Below are 23,992 nucleotides of genomic sequence, written 5' to 3' on the forward strand. Positions count from 1 at the left end.
GAGGAGTTTGGCCTGCCAGGTACTTACATGTTTTGTGAAAAACATAAAAACTTTCATACGGTATCTCCGTAAAACGACGGCGAAAGTTAAATTTTTTGAACGTATATTCCGGACATACCGGACAGAAATTTTACGGAGGGGAGGAGTCTCGGAGGAAAAACAGAATCACATAAGAATGAATGGACTTTCGGTCGGAGACGGTTGGATCGCATACGAGAATGTACGTATGTGGAAACGAGGCGTAAAACTGTGTGTATTTGTTTGCATTTGTTTCATTCAGTAAAGACGGAGCGAACACACTGTTTTTCTACCCTCGTTTCAACACAGTAAACACGCGTAGACCTCGTTCTTTCTGTCATAGAGTGGTTAAGTGACTGAATATGTTTAGAGCTATTTACTACTAGAGTGGATGAAGCCAGCCAGCCTGCGGAAGAAGTAGCTAGCGGTGGGGACCACGCTGTACACCCGACCGGAGTTCCAGACGACTTTTTCAACGATGGATGAGTACACAAAGAACAAAAGTTTATTACTGGATAAACTATAGCTACATATTTGTTGTTCAAGACGAAATAAGGATAATTCTGTCATTGTAATGAACATAGCCAAGATGTGCGTATAGCCAGTAGTCACAAAGGACATTTTTGAGAAAAGTGCTATTGCTAGATATAGTCATATTAGCCCATAAGAAGCTCGAGTTTGACTCTGGAAATAAAGACAGCCCAGGAATCTTCCTTTTGAAAACCTCTACATGTTTTGAGATTAAAGGACTGTTGATCTGGATTTCAGAAGTTTGCAAGAGTTTGCTATAACAAGGGACTTATCTAACATTAACAGCCAATTCAAATGTTGGATTTGGATGAAACCAAAATGAAGGCAATGTCGAGCTAGACATAAAAAGAAAGATCAAGTTGACCACAAAGGCCCTAGAAAAGAAACTTCTCTAGATGAATCTCAGGAAACGTGTATTAGCACGCCTTACATTGTATGACAACTTTTTCACCTAACTGGAGCAGTGGATAATAGAAGCAAGACAGCACACAATGGTCGCTAACGAACAGGCTGCTACTGAACAGGTGACTCCAAAGCGTGGCGCGACGACGCAGCAAGGTGAGTCTGCCACCGAAGATGTGGATCCAGACGACAGTGCATCCGCTGTACTAGAAAAATGTAGTTCAGTCACAGCACAAAGTGTACGCAGTAGACACTCATATGTATCCAAATCGTCATCTCATTCATCGTCTCTGCGTAGAAAAGAGGAAGTTAACCGTGCAGCCCTACATGCACGCGCAGCCGCGCTTAAGAAGAAACAGGCACTGCAGTTGGAAGAGGCTCAACTGGAAGCACAGCTGAAAGTCAAGAAGATTCAGTTGAAGACTCGAATGGAGGAGCTAGACGTTGAAACTCCTATTGCAGGGTTCACAGCAAAGCTACTAGTTCTGGGAGAATACGATAACACAGAGGACATGGACGACGACGACGGGATGAATTCTTACCTCGACAAGAAAATGCCTACAGCAGCAACCATCGGACATCATGCTCCAGATGTCAAACCAAAATTGACAAGCAGTTTTAGAGTTATCCAAGATGGAAGTTCCGATGGAAAGCAAGTTGAACTCGGCGAAGTGACACTGAACCAGAGGGATATCATAGATAGTCACACAACAGAGACTAGCCAACCTACCACAACGAGAAGTCCCTGAATTCAGTGGCGATCCTTTCGAGTTCCTGCCATTCCTGAAGGCCTTTGAGCACATCATCCACAGTTGTACAGACAACGATGAAGACAGCTTGTACTATCTAGAGCAATTCACTAGCGGTGAACCAAGAGAACTCTTGAGAAGTTGCCAACCCATTGGCGCACTACGAGGCTTCAATGAAGCAAGAAAGCTTTTGACCTATCACTATGGCAATGAGCAGAAAATGGCTGCGGCCTACATGGACAAGGCTGTCAAATGGCCTCAAATCGAAGCAGAAGAGGCCAAGTCACTTCACATCTTCTCCATGTATCTCACTGGATGTACCTTGAGGAGATGAACAGCCCGAGCAACCTTCGGATCGTCGTGTCAAAGTTGCCCTTCAGACTTCGTGAATGATGGAGAGTTATAGCTTTCGTCATACAAGAAAGGGAAGGAAGATCAAAGTTCTCTGATCTCGTGACGTACATTAACAGACAAGCTCAGATAGCTTCAGACCCACTGTTAAGTGATGTTAAAGGGTCCTACGAAGCAAAAGAAAAGAGCAAGTCAAGCACTAGATTCGCCAAGGGAGGCGGACCAAGAAGAACTACTGGCTGTGCAACAAGTGTTAGGCCAGATGAAGGGGATGCCTCAGAACTTAGAAAGAACAAGCAGACAAGCAACGCGTTTCAAGAGCCATGCCTGTACTGCAACAAAAGACACAACCTGAGCACATGTTACAAAATAAGAAGTCTGCCAAACAAAGAGAGAATCGAGTTCCTTAAAGGTATAGGACTTTGTTTCGGGTTTCTGACCCAAGGGCACATGGGAAAAGATGGTAAATAGAGAGCCACATGTGAAATCTGCAGCAAGAAACACCCAAGCCTGCTTCACAGCAAAAGGGACGAGAACCCCGACCAAGAGAACGCCGAGCCTGAGAAAGGTCAAAGCTCTACCAGCGGCCACTCAACTCCACAAGAAGATGCGTCAGCCAAGAGTGAAGTCACGGCAGTCACCGGGGCCGGAGGCAATGACTGTATCCTGTATGCCTGTGCGCATCAAATTCAAGAGGTGCAACACGACAATAGAGACGTACGCGTTCATGGACTCTGCTACGTTTTGCTCTGAAAGGTTGATGAGACGGTTTGGTCTCCATGGTAAGAAGACTCAAGTGCCCCTCCGTACTCCAGTTTCCACGATGACTACAAGACCTTCATGTCAGACCTGCTGAACAAAGGCTACGCAGTGGAACTTCCTGAAGACGAGCGCAACCGCAACGACGGCAGAGTATGGTACATCCCCCATCACGGCGTGACCCATCCACAAAAGGGAAAGCTGCGGGTTGTTTTCGATTGTGCTGCTTCGTTTCAAGGGAAGTCACTGAACCAGGAACTTTTACAGGGTCCGGACCTCACTAATGGTCTGGTTATCCACTTGACCAAGTGGTCAAGTAACAGCAGCAAAGTGCTGTCATCACTTCCCGAACAAGGGAGAGCAAAGGAGATCAAGAATCTAGACCTGGACAGGGATGAACGTCCCATGGAAAGGCCACTTGCAGTGGACTGGTGTATAGAATCAGATTCCTTCAAGTTCCGTATTCACGTGAAAAGCATGCCCATCACCAGACGAGGTATCCTCTCGGTCATAAGCTCAGTATATGACCCCCTTGGATTCCTGTCTCCGTTCATTCTTCTCGCGAAGACCATCGTCCAGAGTCTCTGTCGAATGAAACATACCTGGGATGAAGAGATTCCAGAAGATGTGGCAAACAGATGGTTCGCCTGGCTGTCTGATCTGAGCCAGTTCGCTAGCTTTCTGTAAGGAGGTGCATCAAGCCAGAGGGATTTGGTCCAGTAAAGTCAGCACAACTGCATCATTTCTCAGACGCTAGCGAGAAGGGCTACGGCATCGTCACTTACCTCCGCATCGAGAACAGCCACGGTCGAGTTCACTGCTCGTTTCTTCTAGGAAAAGCCAGAGTGATGCCGCTACAACCAGTCACAGTCCCACGCCTCGAGCTCACCATGGCTACCATTGCGGAGAAAATGGATAAGCTCATGAAGCAAGAGCTCCGGATGGACCTCAAAGAGTCTGTGTTATGGACAGATGTCACCACCGTCCTCCGATACATCGACAACGACGGCGCTCGTTTTAAATGCCATTTTTCCATATTGTAATTTAGGCTCAGATTTAGATATTATATTAGTTAGATGAATATTCAGTGATTGATTATTATATTGATTGACTAATTGTTTTGCATAGTTTTGCATTTTAGTTTAATAACTGTTTAGTGTACTTGCTTTCATTGCTTAGAATTATTAGAGATGCATATTAGTTGCTTTAGAGCGCGCTGTTATGACGTAGGGATTCGCTCATTTAGGGAGAGTAAAACTGTGTGTATTTGTTTGCATATGTTTCATTCAGTAAAGACGGAGTGAACCCACTGTTTTTCTACCGTTGTTTCAACACAGTAAACACGCGCAGACTTCGTTCTTTCTGTCATAGAGTGGGTAAGTGACTGAATATGTTAAGAGATATTTACTGATCACAACAATGGAGCTTTAGCCACTACACTGTTTGTGTGTGTGTGGTTGTCTGTGTGTGCGTGCGTGCGTATGTGTGTGTGTGTGTGTGTGTGTGTGTGAACAGAACAGAAGGTGCATCATTTTGCATCCTACCGGCGTACCCGAGATCAGAGGCTGAAATACAACAAAACGGACTCCATTCTTCCATTCTTGTGTCCCCAAGGAAACGGAAGAGGCAGAAGGACATGTATTGTAGAAGGCAGAGATTACATAGACAATTGGAGCCGTATTGTTGTGATAATTTAACATTTTGCTTGGTTTAATTTAAACTTTGTGGAATGGCATCTTATAATATATGTCTGAGCTCCTATCAGGTCTACCTGTAAATGCGATGCACAACCTCAAAGAGACTTAAAGAGAGATAAAAGTGGGTGTCCTTTCATGAATCAGAAAGGCAAAGTCTATTTATTTGACTGCACGCCACAAGTATGCAAGTGGTCATGTTTAAACGTGTTACGGTGTGTTTCAAGTCCTTTTGATGTTTTAGAAAAAGGGTATGCATGACTTATTCTTGCAATGTTGCGCCTTATTCATGTTACACTGATTAAAAATAATATTCACCAAAGGATGACTAACTTTATTCATGCATGTCATAATATTCTATAAATTATTTCACTGATGTCTCCTGAGAAAAGTACATTTTAGAAGCAAATAAGTACACATAATACACATATCTATTTACTATATTTTGTGTGTGTTGTGTTTAGTCATCTGCCTCTAAAATGTAAATTTTTTCAGCCCGTGCAGCTAAAGCACCTCAGAATGTTAAAATAGCTAAGAGATGTTAGCTCTTTGACTGCTAAAGCAGACTTTCATCTGAGTATCGGAATCACTTATTACCCTAATAATAAGCTCTCTATTGAATTGGGTCAAGAACTATTCTCATATCCTTTGCATTAAGGGGATTATTCTAGGGTTATTCTGGCCTGAATTCTAGACATAACACCTGTAAGTCAGAGTGAAAGATAGACTGGCCACTTGTATTCAGTTTGGACTGTAAGACATTTAGTCATGTGGCGTACTCTGCGTTTATGTCTACAGAATGCAGACTTCTCCTTATTTTGTCTGTTGGCAGACCCAACAATGAGGCACTGTTTAATACTGAAACAATCATGTGAGCCTATCTGGACAACCTAATGAGCACAGTAGATTTAGAGGAGGGAGAAAGACTCCAGTATTCTCAAGCTCTCAATGCAGTTCAGCGCATGTCCTTTGGATGAAATCAATATTACTGTGTGGTAAAATGCTCAACGTTTGTGTCAAATTTCATTGTTCAAATGATACATGTTGCCGCCTGAGCATTTTGCGCGGGGTTGCGGCAGCCAACTCGTTGTGTGCACAATACTCCGTGAGCAAGCCCACATGCGAATGCTAGTGAGGCTAATGAATATACCAACTTGACAACTCTGAGTTGCTCTCATTTGGAATGGCTGAAGTCAGCGATTTATCCCCTTTGACTGTCATTTTGTTAGCTATCAAACAACACTTTCCCCAGTACATAAAAGGTCCTTGGTGGGCATACAAAATTTTAGGCCTCTAGGTTTCTCTGAAACTGACTTGGGATTGGTAGAATAATTGCAGCTCATTTGCATCATTTTATTTCCTCATTAACGGCCATAACAGCCATTTGTGATATAATCAAAACCAAGATGATAACATAAGGTTGCGCCGTATTGAGGGGTATGTGGACCAACCTTTGGGTTTACGGGTTGGTTTTCATGATATATTCAAGGTTTTCCAAAACTACTATTAAAGTAGGCCTACGTACAAATACAATTTTCCAGTCGGACATTATGGGTCCTTGAGGCAAAAAGATAAAAAAGATAAATAAGGCTATAGAATAAAGCCTTATTATAGAAGTTTACGAGAGCGGGGCTTGACCAAAAACTAAAGTCGTAGAAATGGCGCACTTACCGATATATGTGCAATTCTTTGTAATGGGCTAAGTTTTTATACCTGCAACGTTGTAGGAGGAGATAATTAACGAAAGACTTGCCGAAATAATAAAAAATAGAAATAAACGAAAAACGACACAGCATTAGTGTGACATACATATGTTGTATGTTATCTTGAGAACGGTGGGAACAATGTTGAAGCAGCACATCTACCAAACTGCAAATAGGCTGTCGCTGGAAATATGTTCGTACATCCTAAAAAGCGGGCGACTACTCCCTCTAGTGTTCAGAGCGTGTCAGTGCTGGGGACAGTGACACAGCAGGAGGCGGAGGGGGCAGTGTGCCAGACCGGATCCTTCATGAGGGAAGGAGCCAGGGACATCCAGCCATCCCCGGCTTCTTTTTTCCTTAGCCAACATAATTATTGCACTGTTTTGCAAGCCAAGAAGCCCGAACAAGGGCCTGTAATAGTGCTCGTAGGATGTCCCGTCATGAAGGTAAGCATACGTTTTGCAACGAAATTAGTTCAAGCAAGTCAAGGTGCGCAGTAACGTTTGTTAGACGGAAGCTAACGTCGCTAGGTTTGGTTTTTAGCTACCGTGTAGCTGGCGATAGCGTTAGCTGGTAATGGTTGGGTGTCTATTGCAATCCATTGCTGTGGCCACAGTATGGCGGCCATAACAATGTGTTTGTAAACCAGCGGTCCTTGCAGATCCCAATTACGATCAAGAATAGTCGTATATGCTCCGTGGGGGGGGGGGGGGCGGGACAGGCGATAGTAGTAATAGTCGGCCTGCGGCTGCTGTGTAGCCAGCCATTCGAGCTAACATTTAGCCAGTTCTAACATCGTTAACCTCGTCCTTGTGACCCAACCTTGTTGACCATTAAGTCTGTGGCCGTGGACACACGGAGTGGCCAACACTGCTGTAAAACGATGAACCTATAAAGTTTAAAAGCGTGCGTTGAGCGAGTTACAAGCTGTCAGGGTGGAGTAGACGCTTATTAGCTCAGACGGCTAACTCTGCTAAGTTGGTAAGTGGCTAGCATCTGAGCCAATGTTTCGGTGACAGGGGTTAGGCCCATGCGGCCTGTTTCCCCACGTCCGTGTTATGGTCGACCGTACTGTCAGCATAAGTTAACCCGGCTGGTGTGTGCTGCAGTAGGGAGGGTTGGTCACCTCTAATGATACGGCTGCCACGGCTCTCTACTACTAGTGGTCAGGGGGACAGTCTCAACATAATAGATGGGAATTGTGAACGGGCTTTATAACCTGCTGGACACGGAATAGCTTTTCTTTTTCTTCTTCTTTTTGTTAAGGAGATAAACTTGATTTGCATGTTGAGGAGCTGTTGCTTTGCATGTTCGATGTTGTCTTGTTCTCGATTGGCATGTGTATTTATTTTTTACTTTGAAGCATTAGTGTAAGCAGTGAGTCGGATCATTCGTAAGGAAAAACGACTACTATTATCTATGATTGTGGCATTTCGACACATTTTTAAAGTGACTATAAGGAAGTCAAACGTAGAACACCAACTAAATGTCGTATGATTTTGCTTCCTCTTATGTAGTCTGTACACTCAAGAGAGGGTACTTTATTTCTCCTCTTGGCTTATCAGTCCAACTAAAAAATACATGCATTCATAAGATGAATGGATGTAGTTAGACTTGAAAATATATGACTAGTGTATTTATGAAATGTATAGGCCAAGTAAACAAATGTATTAAACATGTTTTCTTCCTTTTCACCTATAGACATCCATCAATCAAAGGCTACGATGCTGAATAACACAACTCTGTGTGTGTTTGTGTCTACAGGAGTGAGCTGTGATGCGTGTTTAAAAGGCAACTTTAGAGGACGGCGATACAAATGTTTAATTTGCTATGACTACGACCTGTGTGCATCATGCTATGAGAGTGGAGCCACGACAACCAGACACACTACGGAGCATCCCATGCAGTGTATTTTGACCCGGGTTGACTTTGGTAGGTTGGAACTGTATGCTGTTGGTACACGGCACCTTTCTGGGGCTGTATAGCCATTGAGAATGAGTTTAAGATTTTTCCCAATCCAAATCATGCAGATTAATTTCCCTAACAATTAATGGGCTTTCGCACACATTTTTTGTAGCTTTCTCTTGACTAACTAAATGTAATGCGGTGCCTTAAGTATTGTAATGTGTGCAAACTGACATCTATAATCGCATTTACAACATGTAATTACCGGTACTTGAATTTAATCTGTTAGAATTAAATAAAGCCTAAAAATGATTTCCCCTGGTATACTGCTTCATCATAACTTATTATTTTAATCTAAAGATTATAGAATGTGTCTGCTTCCACGAAGAATAACGGTTGAATAAACAGATTCCTGGCTTGCCATACACATCAGTCCATCACTTGATCCCAGAGTGGAACATGATGGGCAGAAAGCCACCCTGACCCTCGTCTTAAGGCCTTGCCCCTGCCCCTGAATTGAACGTCCCTGTTTGCTCCCCCCTCTGCAGATTTGTACTACGGCGGTGAGGCCTTCTCAGTAGAGCAGCCGCAGGCCTTCACGTGCCCCTACTGTGGCAGGATGGGCTACACGGAGATCTCGCTTCAGGAGCACGTGGCCGCCGAACACACAGAAACGTCCACAGAAGTGGTGGGTCCGTCTTCTGTGCTCTGCATCCCTGTCCAGGGCGATCTGTCAGACGGCCACAAAACGTAGTCCACCGGGTCGGCTGGATGTAAAACTAGTCAAACGAAGTAAAAAATAATGGAAAAGTGATTTCTGTGCACTTTCGACATCACCGAATGCATGGCAAGGGTCGAAGTCAGATTCTTATCGGTAAAATGACGCAGAAACACAAAATGGCAATTAAAGATAATCAATACCCCAGTAATTAACCACATTTTTTAAAAAGTTGATGGACAAGCACAACAGCAAACGATCAATCAGTATACAGACCATCTTATTACTTTAGATTCAGTTATTTTGAATGAGAGACGCTCTGGACATACCAGTTTAGTTTGCTAGCCCTCCATTCAATGCAATGCACGGTACCAGACGTCCATTCCCTGCCGTTTTCCCATGGAAGTGGGGTGTTGATGTTTCCGTGCGACGGTCTCGCCCTGCTCTCCAGATCTGTCCCATATGTGCAGCTCTGCCGGGCGGGGACCCGAATCACGTGACAGACGACTTTGCAGCTCATCTCACACTGGAACACAGAGCCCCAAGGGACCTGATATCCTTTTCTAACGTTTTTCTGCGTTTCACAATCATTACACGTGTCGTTTTGCATTGGCATCTTAGTCTACGTTAACTAGAGCTTTACTGTTTATTGGGCCTCTTAAATGGTGCGGAGGATATTGCAATACTCGGTACAAGGTCAGCGAATGTGCTGCTTCCGGTATTTGCTAATAGTATTGACCGGACTAACTCATAGGTTGCTAAACTGGTTCAAAATTGACCCTGGTAATGTGTGAGTCCAGGTCGCTATGATGGTGGTTACAATGGGATGAGAACCACAGGATTATCTGAATTATATAATGGGCCATGTTGAATAAGGAAACTGTTGCTTTATTGCAGCCGCTGTAAGAATAAGTGTGTGTGTGTGTGGGAGGGGGGGGGGGGGGGTACATCTGTTGGAGAATGGAAGCTTTAAATTAATCAGTTCCTGACTGCGTTTAATTTAATTTTAAATGTCTGGGCCTGTGTCTGCTTGTATTGTCTTGCTGCCCAGAGCACCTCGCTTCAGCCATAGCTACAGACATGTGTACTGCGTCTTCCTTTCTGGGTTCATTCGCCCATTGTAGTTTGTTTTAAGTCTCTATTCAGTCGAGGGAAAAAAAAAAAACGCTCCAATAATAGATTTCCAAAGTCGACCAGAGTACAGGGTATCTCTCGGGGTCAAAGTGCGGGATAGGTGTTTTTTTTTTTTTCAACATCGTTTTTCTTTCTATGTGCCGGTCACTGTCAACACTGTCTGTTTAAAAAAAGATTTATTTGGGCAGATTATCAAGGGCTAGGTGGTAGACACGAAGTGTAGTCAACGCTTATGCTGCTATCCATTTGGATGGTAGGCTGGTACGACCAGCTTCAGCGAGGACGTGACGTATCTCCCTTGCTCCAGCCTTCCAGTTTGCCATTTGTGTCTGACGAGTTTGAGAAAACTATTTTGGGAAAAATAAATAATCCAGTGTACTATAATGGTGGCCACCCTTTACAGAAACATTAACATTAGCAAAGAAAATAGCAATAGTAGCAATAATATTATGCCATTTTTGCCAATTTTAATTTCAACAAGTGCTGTCGTGTTTCCGTCGCGCCACGTGGGGTAGTAGTGGGCTAGTCATCATTAGCATCATAGCCTCTTTAGCAAACCAGCTTGTAAACGCAACTTCACATTGAATTGCACGCAAAGCAAGACCGTGCGACGCATAAATTGGTGACCGGATTAAAGCAGCAATGAAATAAAGTGCGAGAGGATTTAAAATCGACGATACAACCACCAACGTGGTACAAATACAAAGAAAATACAGCTCAACCCCCATTGACTATGGGCGCAGCCATCGTCTTTGCTAGTTGTGCAGATCTGCTCGCTCCACTTTGAAAGCGGCAAGAATACTACGACCGAAAAGGGGGCGCGCCCCCTTTTCGGTCGTAGTATCTCGCCGCTTTGAGAAAAGCTGGGAGATCTGCGACTTTACCACTTTGTACATCTAAATGGATAGCGGCATTTATGTTGCAGATTACCGTGTTGCATTTGTCACTCTGACACACCGTGTAACGTCAGTGTCGGCCCCTGACGAGTGGCCCTGTCGAGGCATCCTGCAGTCTTTGTTCCCCTTAACCGCCAGCCTCACGACGAGTCGAGTGGGGTGCGCCACGTGAGGAGGATGTTCCACCCGGGTCGCGGTCTGGGCGGGCCCCGGGGCCGGCGCTCCAACATGCACTTCACCAGCACCACCACCGGGGGGCTCTCCAGCAACCAGAGCTCCACGCAGAGCTCCAACTACAGCCGAGAGGCCATGGACCCCATAGCAGGTCAGCGCACACACACAGACAGACACAGACGCACACACACGAGAGAGATGTGTTCTGATATAGAACACACACACACACACAAGAGATGTATTCTGTAGGGCTGTAACGATACACAAATTCACGATTCGGTTTGTATCACGATTTTTGACCCACGGTTCGATACATCCCACGATTCTTTTAAATTTAAAAAGCATTTTATTTAAACAACACTTAAATACCAATTATCTTAATGTAACATTTAATAACAAATAATTTGGAACACTGAACAGATTTGAACCGAAAGAATACTATTAAAGTATAGCTAAATTAATAAAGAAATAACCAAAGATTGCAGTTGGAGGAAGCTTTTTGCTGGTAGGCATAATAGGGCCCCTTTAACTGTTTGGTTGGTTTATTCAAATATCCTTATTAGCGCTTCTTATTAGGCTATGTAGCTTAAATAATGACATAATCAGGCCGTATAGAATGCAACATGTTTAATAGCCTAACTTTCAATAGATGAGGAAAAACATGAACGTCGCAATAACGAGGCATAGTGTTACGAGTAGCATATGTGTGTGCGGGAGAATGGCAGTGTGCGTATGCGTGTGTGAGTGACGTCAGCGAGTGAGTGGACGAGCGAGGAGAGCGAGCGGTAGCGCGTGTGTCTAGTGAAGAAGCGAACGAGTCCGGTAGAATAAAGTACCCATCCTGTCAATAATCGGTGGCCGCTTCATTCCGACCTATAAGCAGACAAACTGCCAGTCAAATCACACAAAACAATAGAGACAGGATCACACAGGCAATTTTTTTCGCGCTTGGCCCACTCTGGATAAATGTCGTTCATATCGCATATGAGGACTTCGACGGCTGTGGAGAAATGCAATCCTCCGTAGCCACGGAGAGCTGTGATCACAGAGAGGGCATCTCGTCACATATTTACGGCATCGATAGGAGGGGGCGCTGTCAGCAGACTATTATTTAGACAAATTATTAGCAAATTTCAATCGGACAATTTGACCGAAGAGTTAGAAAGGGCATATCGCGCTTCTGCCTTCTCACACCGCGAGACAGGTTTGTGGCTTAGAGTATCGCGATTTTCGGTTTGATACGCGTATCGTTACAGCCCTAGTATTCTGATATAGAACGTACACACACATGAGAGATGTGTTCTGATATAGAACATACACACACACACAGACACACAGACACGAGAGATGTGTTCTGATATAGAACGTACACATCACATGATATAGAACATACTTATCACAAGGCTGATGATAAACGCGGTCCGCAGTGGTGTGTATTGTACCTCCACGGAGTATCTGCAGGAGAGGTGGATGGAGGCCGATACCCCGGGCTGTTTTAACACATTACTTCCCTTGTGTAGGCAGCTTATTTCCTTTACACTGTAGGCCTGTTATGGCTGCAGACACAGTCCCTCGGTGGCTCATAAAAAATGGAAATGAAATAGTAGAAATGAGCTTGGTCAACTACGCGATTGCTCTCGTCAAAATACATTTTAAAATGTATTTTTAACGATGCATTTCCACTCACCTGGAGCCAGGCGTACTTTAAGGTTGTTTAACTGGGAGGAGTATGAATACTGGCTGTCTGTTTTTAATTACTATGCCTTCATCCCTATGGCCTACAGGCCAATATGTGTTTTGTTTCAGAAGTTAACAATGAATCAATGTGTGTAGCGATGTTGCTATGGCAATCCCTTGTTTATTCTGTTCCCAATTATAAACCGGTTCAGTGGCCTTCAGTCCCTGTCAACTCCAGCAGTGTACTACACGTTGCTCTATTCCAGTCCTGTCCAACAAACACGACACCAGACAATGCCCCCTAGACCCACTAATGGCATCTTGGATTGACCCGAATATAAGGGTCTTGGGAGATCCCAAAAGGACTCCCAAGGACCATCTCAAAGGATCATCCAAAATGCCCTGAGACCTGCTGCTGGTTGCTCAGCTATAGGTATTGTATTCGACTCCACCGATGTTAATTGGAAGCAAATGGTGCGAGGCTGGCTAGCTGCCTAACCGGTGCTCGTTCACCCACGGCTCCTCAGCCCCGATGGAATCACCTTCTTGTCAAACTCGGCGTCGTCATTCCAAGCACATGTTTTCATGCTACAATTACAATCAGGGCATTTAGCAGACGCTTTTATCCAAAGCGACTTGCATCGGTTAATGCACACATTGACACACCGACGGCAGTGTCGACCATGCAAGGCGACGGCCATCTCGTCAGGAGCGGTTAGGTGTCTCGCTCAGGGACACGTCAACACTCCGCTAGGAGGAGCTGGGGATCGAACTAGCGACCTTTCGGTTACAAGACAACTGCTCCACCTCAGTGCCGACTTCAAGCCGACTTCATGCTCCAAACAGTTGTAGTCATACGCCGTGTGGCACTGTTTGCCTCTCAACCAGCCTCCTCCTTCCAGTGTCCTCCGTCCTCGCTCACTGTCCCCCCCCTCCCCCCAGAGCTCCTCTCCCAGCTCTCGGGGGTGCGTCGCTCGGCGGGCGGCCAGCTGAGCTCCGGCCCCTCGGCCTCCCAGCTGCAGCAGCTCCAGATGCAGCTGCAGCTGGAGCGGCAGCAGGCGCAGGCCGCGCGCCAGCAGCTGGAGACGGCCCGCAACGCCACGCGGGGCAGCGGGCGCACCAACGCCGTCCTCAACGCCAACTCGGCCGCCAACCCCGGCAACAGCGCCAACCACAACCCCAGCCCCAGCCCCAACCCGGGACCCCCTGAGACCAGCGTGCTGCCCAGTGCGCACAGCTCCCAGTTCCTACTCAGCAGGTGGGTCCCAGTGTTCAGGTTCATCCCACGCATGCAGAGTCACTCACCGGTGGACGCCGGTCCTGCCCGTGAAATGCTTGAAATCCAGGGATTATTATTTATTTTTTTACTCTGCCACATAGCAAATAAATTGGATATTAGTAGGGCTGGCACGAATCATTCGAATATTCGAATACTGTTTTGGAAAATTAGTATTCGATGCTTAAATCAGTATTCGGAGCTTTGTTTTTTTTTTCACGACTGACGTTACCAGAGCGAGGGAGGCAAACTATAAGCGACACCAAGCAGAGAAGCGAGAGAGGTGCAGGAAGAATAGATATCTTGTTTCCCTTTAGTTTATAACACATTAGCGGGATCTCGGGAGGAAAAGTAATACTTAGCGAAATGCTAACCTTAGCTGTTTGTTTACGTTCGCTGTACAGCGCCGCGCCAATCAACTGTGACTTTCTTGCTGCAGAGAGTGAGCGTCTTGGGAATACCCGGTCAATATAATGGATATAATATGGACACATAAGACGATCAATATTCGGCATTTGTTATGGATTTATTGTACAAATTCCCTGAAAAGATGGACGTTCCAGGATGAATTGGAAAGCTCCCGTAAGGGCTGAGATGGCAGAGGACAGCTGCTTTGGAACGGAACAACAGCTGTTCGCTTCCACGGGGAAAAACTAAGGAACTCCAACTTACTTAGGCCTACTAATTAACGTTCAAAAGCTATTCAATCTTCAACAAAATAAGCAGATACTGTCAAAATCGGTTCCAGAGAGTATATAGGGATTATTAATGTTGTCTTTGATGGTGTGTTTTTCTGGAATGAGTATTCGAATATTCGCTCAGAAAAACCAACGAGTATACTAAGCCTGAAAAATGGCATTCGGGCCAGCCCTAGATACTAGGTATATATTATACCACCAGGTGTGAGGGTGGTTGGCCGTTACTAGCCGTATGGAAATTCGTGGGCGTGTGTGTCCACCTTGGATGTGTGTCGGATAGTCTACCAGCCTACCCAGTGGACTGAAGCAAACGTTGCTCATCTGTCCAGCACACATCTAGGTGGACACGCCCACTTGTGATGTCAGAAGAGGCAGATTTTTTCCAATCGGCTTATAACGGCCAATCCCACTCACACCTGGGGGTAGAATGTGTCAACTTTTTAAAATGAAAGACAAGCGGTGCGATGACTTTTCTACCGGGCAGCCTTATTCATGTGTGATCCCGTCTGCCCCCCTCCCCTGGCCTTCCTCCCCCTCCCTCCCTTCCTCCCCCTCGCCGGCGGCCAGGCTGAGCGAACCGCGGCTCTCAGAGGCGGAGCGGCAGGCGTGCGAGGCGCAGTGGGCGGACCGCAGCCTGTTTGTGACGGAGCTGCTGCTGTCCACGCTGCTGGCCGACCAGGACGCCTCGGCCACGTCCTCGGAGGACGACGAGGACGACGCCGGGCGCCACCACCGCCACCAGCACCACGCCGGGCCCTTGCGGAACTTCAGCGACTTCCAGGCCATGGGCTGCGTGGAGGTCATGACCCTGGACGTGGCGCTGGAGAACCTCAACCTGAAGGAGACTGCGCCCGCCGCCACCAAGACGTCGAAAAGCACGACGAAGACCACGGCGTCCAAGAAAGAGCCCCCCGCCCCACCGCTTTGATGACATGGCCGCCGGAAAGTCCCCCCCCCCCCCGGAACGCACCTGACCCCCGACCTCGCCCCCTCCCCCTCCCCCCGTCCTCCATAAACGACCATTGTAACTGGCCGACCGACGTGTTTGACCAACTGCCAATGGATGATATATATATATATATATATATATTAAAGAAAAAAAGACTGCGGCTCTTTACGGCTTTTTTTTTTTCTCAGTGATTGTCATTTCAGCTGTCGCTCCTGGATCACCCCTCGCCCGCCCGCCCCCCCTCCCTCCCTCCCCCTCACTTTTATTACGTTTGTGTACATTGACTTACAAAAGTAGCGAGACGCGAGAATGTGCTAAAAGTGTGTAAGCGAGACGGGTGAGAGCGAGCGAAGGGGTGGGGGGAGAAAATTTAAACTATATATGAATATATTATAGAAAATCTATACGAAATGTTGATAATCAATTCCACGTAACCCATGTTTCCTCCAGCAGATGAGTGAGCAAAGTCATGCGAACACACACACACCTCACCTCACCCCAGGGGGGACGGAGAAGATCGACAACCTCTCCCACCTAAAAAAAAAAAAAAAAAACTGACGCTGCTGTGTATTTATAGTTATTAATAAAGTAAATGCTTGGTTGGTTGGTTTACCAAAACGTCAGCATGTGCTTAAATCACCATGTGCCCATTGTTAACAGGAGAGGTCTCGCTCCACTCTGTACCGCCCCAAGCAAATCCCTAAAGGTGTTGAAAGCCACATCAGTGACCATTCTGCCTCACACACGCGCGCTCGGACTCTTGGTCGAGTTTGGTTCCAGTCATATCAAGTCCTGATCCCAAAGTCCCTGGCCTGTGACGTATGTATTTGGTCGGGCGACCCTGCTTTGTATCAGCCGTTGGGCACCTTTTTGAATTGCATATTCACTCACGTGTTCATCCTGTATACACTACAAACGCTTAGAGAAAAAAGGCAACTATACAACCAAGGCAGAGGAGAGATCCGTAGTGCGTTAACATAAATCTCCTTCAGTGTGACTGTTTTCAGGCCTTTTATAATATGGAGCGACAACCTGGTTGTGATACAGTAGTTCTTTCTGTTAAATTTTGTTTTGTTTTTCTTTCTTAAGACCAGATGCTAGTCTCCAGCCTCCTGTGATCTGAAATTAACCCTCTCTCTCTCCATTGCTCATGAATGCAAAGATAATGAAACGTGACTTAATGGAGAGAACCCTGTATGCTCTTTCCATTAATTTCTAAGTTTAAAAAAAGACCTTTGTACGCCTCCACTGCTACCTTAAGAAATGCAATGTTTTTGGCCTGGGACACAAGCCAAATGACAGGGTAAACCTTTCAAGTTGGAGGACAATAAAAACGTTTTGGATGGAAATTAACGAACAATCCAGATTGTATTGAGTCGTTTTTGTTTATAAAAGGCTATGCCCCACAAAAACTATTAAATACCTACTACTAGAAAATACCTACACAAACTGAAATAATATTTCTGTATTCTTAACCATAAATTCAAGGAGTAGCCTTTTGATTGAATGATGTGTATCTGTAGTAATCGAAGATCTCTAAAGTTGTTGGAAAGCGAATCCAAAGTAATGTTATGCCAAGCCAAAATGGTCAAAACAATCATAACGGATGAGATCAATAAGCTAGACCTTTAAACATTTCTATTTTTTTTTACAGAAACTAATAATTCGTTGTGCAGTTGGTATTGGTGCGTTATAATGTAGGCCTGCGACAGTAGCGTATGTACTTGCAGCTGAGTCAGTCAAACCTCGACGTCATGAAATCCTCAGTTTGTTCCAGCCGGTTGCTGGCATCATCAGATCCATACATCAGAATCCATCGCGGGATTTTTTTTTTCGTTTTGTTGCCCTTTTGAGTGGTCAAGAGAGCTATGTAAAGTCCTGAATAAACTTGCAGAACGTATCCTAATTAAAACTCTGTTTTGCCACGTCTTAAGTAAGAAACACTGCCATTGACATTTTTAGGATCCTATCCTTCCGAAATGGATGAATTCGTTATCAAATATTGAATGTAAATTACTTAAATATCAAATCAAAGTATTTTATATTGAAGTCATTCACATTTGATATTGCATCTTTATTCAGGTTTAATATTTAACCTGTAGGCTAACTTGGGGTAAAATATTTTTTACCCAACAAACTTTAACAGCCTTTTTTTTAGGCTGCTAATTAAGGTAAAATGCGTCCCACCTGTCCTCCACTTATTGAGACTTAATTAAAGGGGCAATGAAGGGGGACCTGAATGAAAATAACCTGAAGCACTATTTTATAGGCTCTTTCGGTCCAAAATAGTCAAACAAACAAAGGGCACGACAGCGACACAATAATGGACTCAACAGCAGTATTCTTTGTAATTTTAATTCCCATAATTTAATTAGTTTAAATGCAGACATTTCATCACTAAAATTTAAATAAAACATTACAGTACAATATATGCAAATCAGACGAGCTTCAAGATGTTGCTGAAGCCCAGGCAATTTTTTCGACTTTTTATTTTTGTACTTTTTTTTTGTTGTTTAAATCTGAGGACTGGACAGATTAATAGCGAACAGTAAAGAGACAACACGGAGCTGTAAAGCCTGCAGACCAGCCAAGGAGCACATTCTAGAACAAAACATACCAGAATACTAGCTAGAGACAGCACACAACAACCCTGCTAGGTGTTGCTACCTTTTACATGAAGGTCAAAATGGACGCTCCTCCACCACACTGATCACTGTGGTGATCTGGCCACGCTGTAATGGCGACACTACAGCGCTTAAAGTGGACACAACCTCAAAGAGATGGAAGTGGCGTTGCACCTTCACAAGGAAAAATGATTTTGTTGCACTTTCAGGAAGAGGGAATTAAAATCAAGGAAGAGATGGCGCGTTCTACTCCTACACAGTGAACTAAAAACATACGGCTACAGTGCAACAGAAGCATGCCAACTCGTTTACCGGCAGATCTAACCTCGTATATACTGATTTACACTTTATGAGTTGGATTATTGGTCTGAGATGCTGTCCCTCTGTCAGTACTCGATCCATTTTGGCCTATCAGCACTGAGAATGCATGGGAAGAATGACAAGAGCGTGTTAGCAAGGGGGCGTCTGCGGAGCTCAGTGATGGATGCATGACCCGGACCCTGGTATCGTTTAGAGGAAACCCGTCTTGTGGGCGAGAGTCTAGGGAGTGGAGGGGGGCCGAATTGAATCACTACTTAACCCCGACAACGCTGCCATGGAAACCCATACAGAATTTATTTGTAGTATTCATATAGAATACTTTTTTTTTGTTTTCACCATTGTAAGATGGTGGCGGCATAGTCGACTTGAACTAGCAGTCGACGAGGTTGCATGGCAACAGTAACAGTATATGCCATGAATTTACCTCGCAAGGGCTATGGTTAATCGAATTCGCAAAGTTGAGTCAATCATGAGTTTTCAATCATGGGCCCCAACAGCATGCAGGTTTCATAGCGAGACTAAATTGGTTAGCCTCGATACCTTCAGCTCCTCCGTTGCATAACTGACCCTCTACCCTGTGACCCTTACAGAAACTTCTTGTGTTTAACATGTAAAAATGGATCTCTACCACAAAGTCAATGCATCCCCCACTGGATAACACTCGCTCTTGAAAAGGAAGAAAAAAAAAGAAGGTATGAGCTTTAAGACTGAGGTCGGCCCTTCGGAGAGATGGGGGGGAAACAATGCTGATGGGCGGGGAAACGGATGCTGGTGACAAGGCCTCGTAATGAGCGTTCTTATATCGTGGAAAACAATAAAAAGGCCCAGATAATGATTATGCCCAACTCTAGGAAGGGACACCGCCCCCAGTCTTACTGCTCATAATCAAAGCAGTATAGGGAAACAAAATTACAAAGTGTTTTCATCTAAAAGTTCAAAAAATATAAATGGTCATTTCAAAATTCTGATCTATTGGCAACAGACACGTGAGCACAGTCTACAGGTTAATAGAGCACGCTGGGTTAAGTGCTGCCGCCGCCACGGCAACGGTTGCCACGGTCGCCCACACTCTTGCCACACAGTTTGGTTGTTTTCCTAGTGTTGTGGTGACATTCACAGTCTGCAAGAGAGCTGTATCGCGTGTCCTCCGAAAGCTCACCCAGGTTAAAACTCAGATATGGTAGAAAAATATATATAGTTTTGATGAAATTTTCTCTATTCTCTTCATTATTTGAATTGCACCCACACAAACGCGTTAACATGGTATAGTAGCAGTGCAAAAGTGACTGGTACCATGATTAGCACTACTACTACAAACAAAAGAAAAACAAGCCAAAGAAAAGTAAGAAACCCCAAAAGAAAAAGCAGGTGTCACTACACATGTACACTCCTTCTCTAGACACTTCGGTTATTTTATGTTTTACTTGGTAATTAATGTTTGATAGTTTTTTTTTCATTGGCATCATTAGGCAATTATTTATTTTACCCCCCACCACCCCTCCCCCTAGATACTTTACGATATGGTTACGATGTAAACACCACAGCACTTAGTCATTTACCAGTTGTTGTTTTTTCACACAGTAAAACACAATGTTACAAGGCAAGTGGCCACTCAAGCATGGATTTGTTCATCTGCAAGATGGAAAGTAACGACAACAAAAAAAAAAGAACGAATAAACACACCGCAAGCATGACAAACCGAGAACAAAAGAAAGATTTTGACTTTCTTCAGCTACAGGTCACATACTTCTGGGTACACTGGTGCCGATTAATGGTAACTCCTTGGACCTTAGTGTTGTCCTGGGCGACGTCTAGTCGTGTACATCGCAAACAGGCGCTGTGTTAGGCTAACCCAAAGGGGTTTGTTAGATTAACATGGAAATAGGTCACCCTCTTCTATACGTTCATATGATCCAGGTATCGCTAGCGTAATCACCGGTGACTACACCTGTTAACTTGGGCTCTGCATTTAACCCCAACTTCGGGTCAGCCCTGTTTAGGTGTCTGTGTGAAAACCGATCCAGGCGTCTGGTAGAACGTGGCCTAAAGCTCTCTCATTGAGAGGAGCATCGTGTTCAGGCTGTGCGGTTAAGTACGAGTCCGGACTAGAGGAAACCTCAGGGCACAACACAGTTCAGGAGATCAGAGAGGGCCGTCTCAACCAGACACCTTTTGGCATCCGTCGTTTTACGGTTTAGTGTTCTCGTCTCTCGAGTACAAAAGGCATCGATACAGGTCCAAATAGATGTCATTTTAAAGAGCACATCACTGGGTGTGTGCGTGTTAGTCTGCCTGTAGTGTGAGTGTTTTGGCTACTGTTGTAACTATTCAACTCAACATGAGGATTGGCATTTTGATATATATATATTGACAGGTATTGCGGTACACTTTGGCATTGTGTGGCTCACCGCAACAGAATCCTTTCATGAGCAGGTAGATATGTTTTAATCCCCTAATACTATTAAACTCCTTTATAATAATTGAAACAGAGAAGAGCTCCAAGATTGGCTGTAAAAGACGGTTTGTTGACTCTTATTCATTGAAAGGCAGATCCTATTAAACTTCAATTTCAGAGTTGCTTTCAGATCAGATGTTCTTGGCGAGACATGACAGCTGTGATCCAAATCACCAGTAAACCATGTTGAAATTGTGGTCAGTCTGCGCTTTTGACCTAATCTTTGTCTGCCAAGGGCCACGAGCCATGTATATGACATGATAAGGAGGCCCTCCCATGAGAACAAACGAAAAAAATAAACATAATCCCCAGAACTGGTGAAGACAGTATTTACAGTACAAATTACAGTATAATACATCATTAAAAAATATGATATCCATCTTTCAAAAACATACAGGGGCTCTTGTTAAAAATGACATTTTTTGATGCAAAGTAAAACTGCTCTGGTATTGCGTAGAAAATATGTGAATTTCGTTTTCATCTGACCTAGGGCATTCTCTGTACTGGGTTCAGATAGCGATAGCTTCCTGGCTAGCACACCGAGGTGAGATGGGGGATGGGCTGACCACACGCCAGTAGGTTATTGCGTTTTCACCGTAAAGCAAGCCGCAGTACAACGATTCACACTCAAAATAATCCCAATATTACAATATTTACAGGTTTTGTTTCGCTTTTTTCCCCTCCCTCGCTTTCGCTCCCTCTTTTCACGGTTGCTGGTATTAAAAGAGTCGATTTATTTTGGACCCCGACTGCATGAGTTTAGGTAAGCAGGCAGTGGAGACAGAGCTGAGCCTGCAGGAGCTAGTGTGTGTGTGTGTGTGTGTGTGTGTGTGTGTGTGTGTGTGTGTGTGTGTGTGTGTGTGTGTGTGTGTGTGTGTGTGTGTGTGTGTGTGTCTGTCTGTCTGTCTGTCTGTCTGTCTGTCTGTCTGTCTGTCTGTCTGTGTTTGGTAACATCTTATAATTCGGCTTGTGTTAGGTCTTAGTCTCCACAGTGTGTGTCAGAAATCGGGAAAACTCCTACTTATTTTTTTTATGTACAGCAGTTTGATTGCTCAGGTGAAAGTATTGGTTACCCGCGTGCTGACGCAAAATAATAAATATATATATATATATATATATATATATATATATATATAAAAAAAACAAAAGAAATCAAATCGGAAACTCAAAACGAGTCAGATTTCTGGACTTCTGAGCCAGGCAGCATGTGAACCAACCCTTTCTCAAACCCTCATCATCAATCAGACAGATTCCTACACCCAAACCACTAGCGTCACAGCATTCATTCATCGACCTCAAGGATGCCTCCATTTTTTTTTTTGTTAACCGCAGCTAAACATCATGTCCTATTTTGTAATTATCTTTTCACCCATGTTCCCCCAAGACGGCAGCACTGTGGTTCTCTCCTGCGCCTCTCGCTCCACCTGGCCTCTCTCTCCCTCTCTCTCGTTCTCTCTCTCTCTACCCGGCTCCTCCAACCCCCCCACCCCTCTCCCTCCCTCAGACGTAGGGCAGGATGCCGTAGACGAAGAGCGCCATGACGGCGGCGCTGAACAGGCCCGCCACGGGCACCGTGACGAACCAGGCCAGGAAGATGTTCCTGAACAGCCGCCAGTCCACCGCCTTCTTTGAGCGGATCCAGCCCACCGCCACGACCGAGCCCACCTGGAGAGAGAGAGAGAGAGAGACTACGGTCAACAGGGCAGCGCTAACAGGGGGCGCCAGACTTAACCCTGAGGCTCTGAGTGATGAGTTGTCCAGGCTTTGAATCTTTTTATTCTGTTACTGACCAATTATTGAGCTTGATAATACAAACGTCAAGGATATGGGGTCAAACCCTTGGGTATCATTATGGGGGTTGGGGGACAAAGCCTGGAGATCTCAGGGACTCTTGACGTCACTTCTAACCACGTCTTGGTTAGGTCAATCACAGCCTATGTCAGTTTCTAACGTTAATGCAATGAGGTCTGAAATCTGCAGTTCTTCAGTTTTATTCCAAAAAGTGTAAATACTTGTAATAAAATAAGTGTAATAAAAAAGAACATAACTTATTCCAAATATGTGGACGAAATATCTGAAAACTGCGTCGTACAGAAGTCAGACCACATTGCATTTATCACCACTCACCTCATTTCAGAAATGTACATCAAATAAAACATGCATAGGAAATCATACCGAAATAAAATACTCTTATCCTTCGGGGACACACACAAGTGTGTTGGAATGGCAGCTCCAAGGCCATGTGACCAGCATGAGCAGTGACTGGTTATAGTACGGGGTCTCTGAGTCCATGTGTTTGTTCTTATAAGGCCATGGTAACCGAGCACGCCTTGTGTCTCGACACAGCTAATTCTGGACGCGCTGGTCGAGGGCGCCGGTTCATGGCGGCCAGTTTCAGAGCCCTACTCTTCCTCGAGCACAAAGCTAAATCGGGTCCTGGAATAACAAAATACAGCTCTTCATTAAAACAGAGGTGTTTATTGGACGTTGAGGTCTGCATGTTCTACCCCCAGAGAGTGCGTGGCCACTAGGGATTCTAAACAGAGAAGGTACTCGTCAAGCCTGACTAGGCTTAAGCTACAATATACAGGATGTTTTTGTTTTTAATGTGCCCTTAAACATTTTGTGTAGACATTATTTAGAAGAACATTTTTTAGCAGCCTTGTTTTTATCTGGACAATCATAGTCAATGAACAGCGAGTTGACCTCTACATACCTTAAAATAGCTCATAAATAGCTAATCTTGCATATTGTTGTGTTATCAACCCTTACTCGAGCTCGTGGTAGTACAATCTAATCTTTTGTGAGTGAACTCCGGGAATGATCAAATGTGTGGTATTCTTGGCGTGCAGCGTAGTAATTGAACTTGCTGTGGTATTTAACTGTTAGTTATTCAGTATTTCTCATAAACAACCAGTCACTGTTCATCATCACAACCCAAACATCACCATGGCTGGC

General features: G+C 44.7%; 2 protein-coding genes across 10 annotated transcripts in view; one reads left to right on the plus strand and one right to left on the minus strand.

Moving 5' to 3' along the window:
* Window positions 1–6,485: 6,485 nt before the first annotated feature.
* Window positions 6,486–19,315, plus strand: LOC132467605 (E3 ubiquitin-protein ligase KCMF1-like). Its single transcript, XM_060065014.1, has 7 exons — window positions 6,486–6,653; window positions 7,972–8,139; window positions 8,661–8,800; window positions 9,282–9,383; window positions 11,005–11,185; window positions 13,654–13,969; window positions 15,253–19,315. Exons 1-7 carry the CDS (start codon window positions 6,638–6,640, stop codon window positions 15,611–15,613), a joined length of 1,284 nt encoding a protein of 427 aa, XP_059920997.1. The 5' UTR covers window positions 6,486–6,637; the 3' UTR covers window positions 15,614–19,315.
* Window positions 17,974–23,992, minus strand: part of slc20a2 (solute carrier family 20 member 2) — a 37,990-nt gene continuing 31,971 nt past the window's right edge. For 8 of the 9 annotated variants that reach the window (XM_060065008.1, XM_060065005.1, XM_060065004.1 and 5 more), the window contains one exon: window positions 17,974–22,699. In XM_060065008.1, the coding sequence (XP_059920991.1) occupies window positions 22,535–22,699 (165 nt within the window). In that variant the 3' untranslated portion in view covers window positions 17,974–22,534. The remainder of the gene's footprint in view (window positions 22,700–23,992) is intronic. The other variant, XR_009528039.1, reaches the window with a different exon arrangement.

Source organism: Gadus macrocephalus, chromosome 11, assembly GCF_031168955.1.
Source record: "Gadus macrocephalus chromosome 11, ASM3116895v1".
In the NCBI taxonomy this organism is placed as follows: Eukaryota; Metazoa; Chordata; class Actinopteri; order Gadiformes; family Gadidae; genus Gadus; species Gadus macrocephalus.

What these genes read in the sequence shown, in the direction of transcription:
- LOC132467605 (XM_060065014.1), top strand. An exon ending in TTTGACCCGGGTTGACTTTG is followed by an intron (nt 8,140 to 8,660) that starts GTAGGTTGGAAC and finishes CCCCCTCTGCAG; the next exon opens with ATTTGTACTACGGCGGTGAG. An exon ending in ACAGAGCCCCAAGGGACCTG is followed by an intron (nt 9,384 to 11,004) that starts ATATCCTTTTCT and finishes CGCCAGCCTCAC; the next exon opens with GACGAGTCGAGTGGGGTGCG.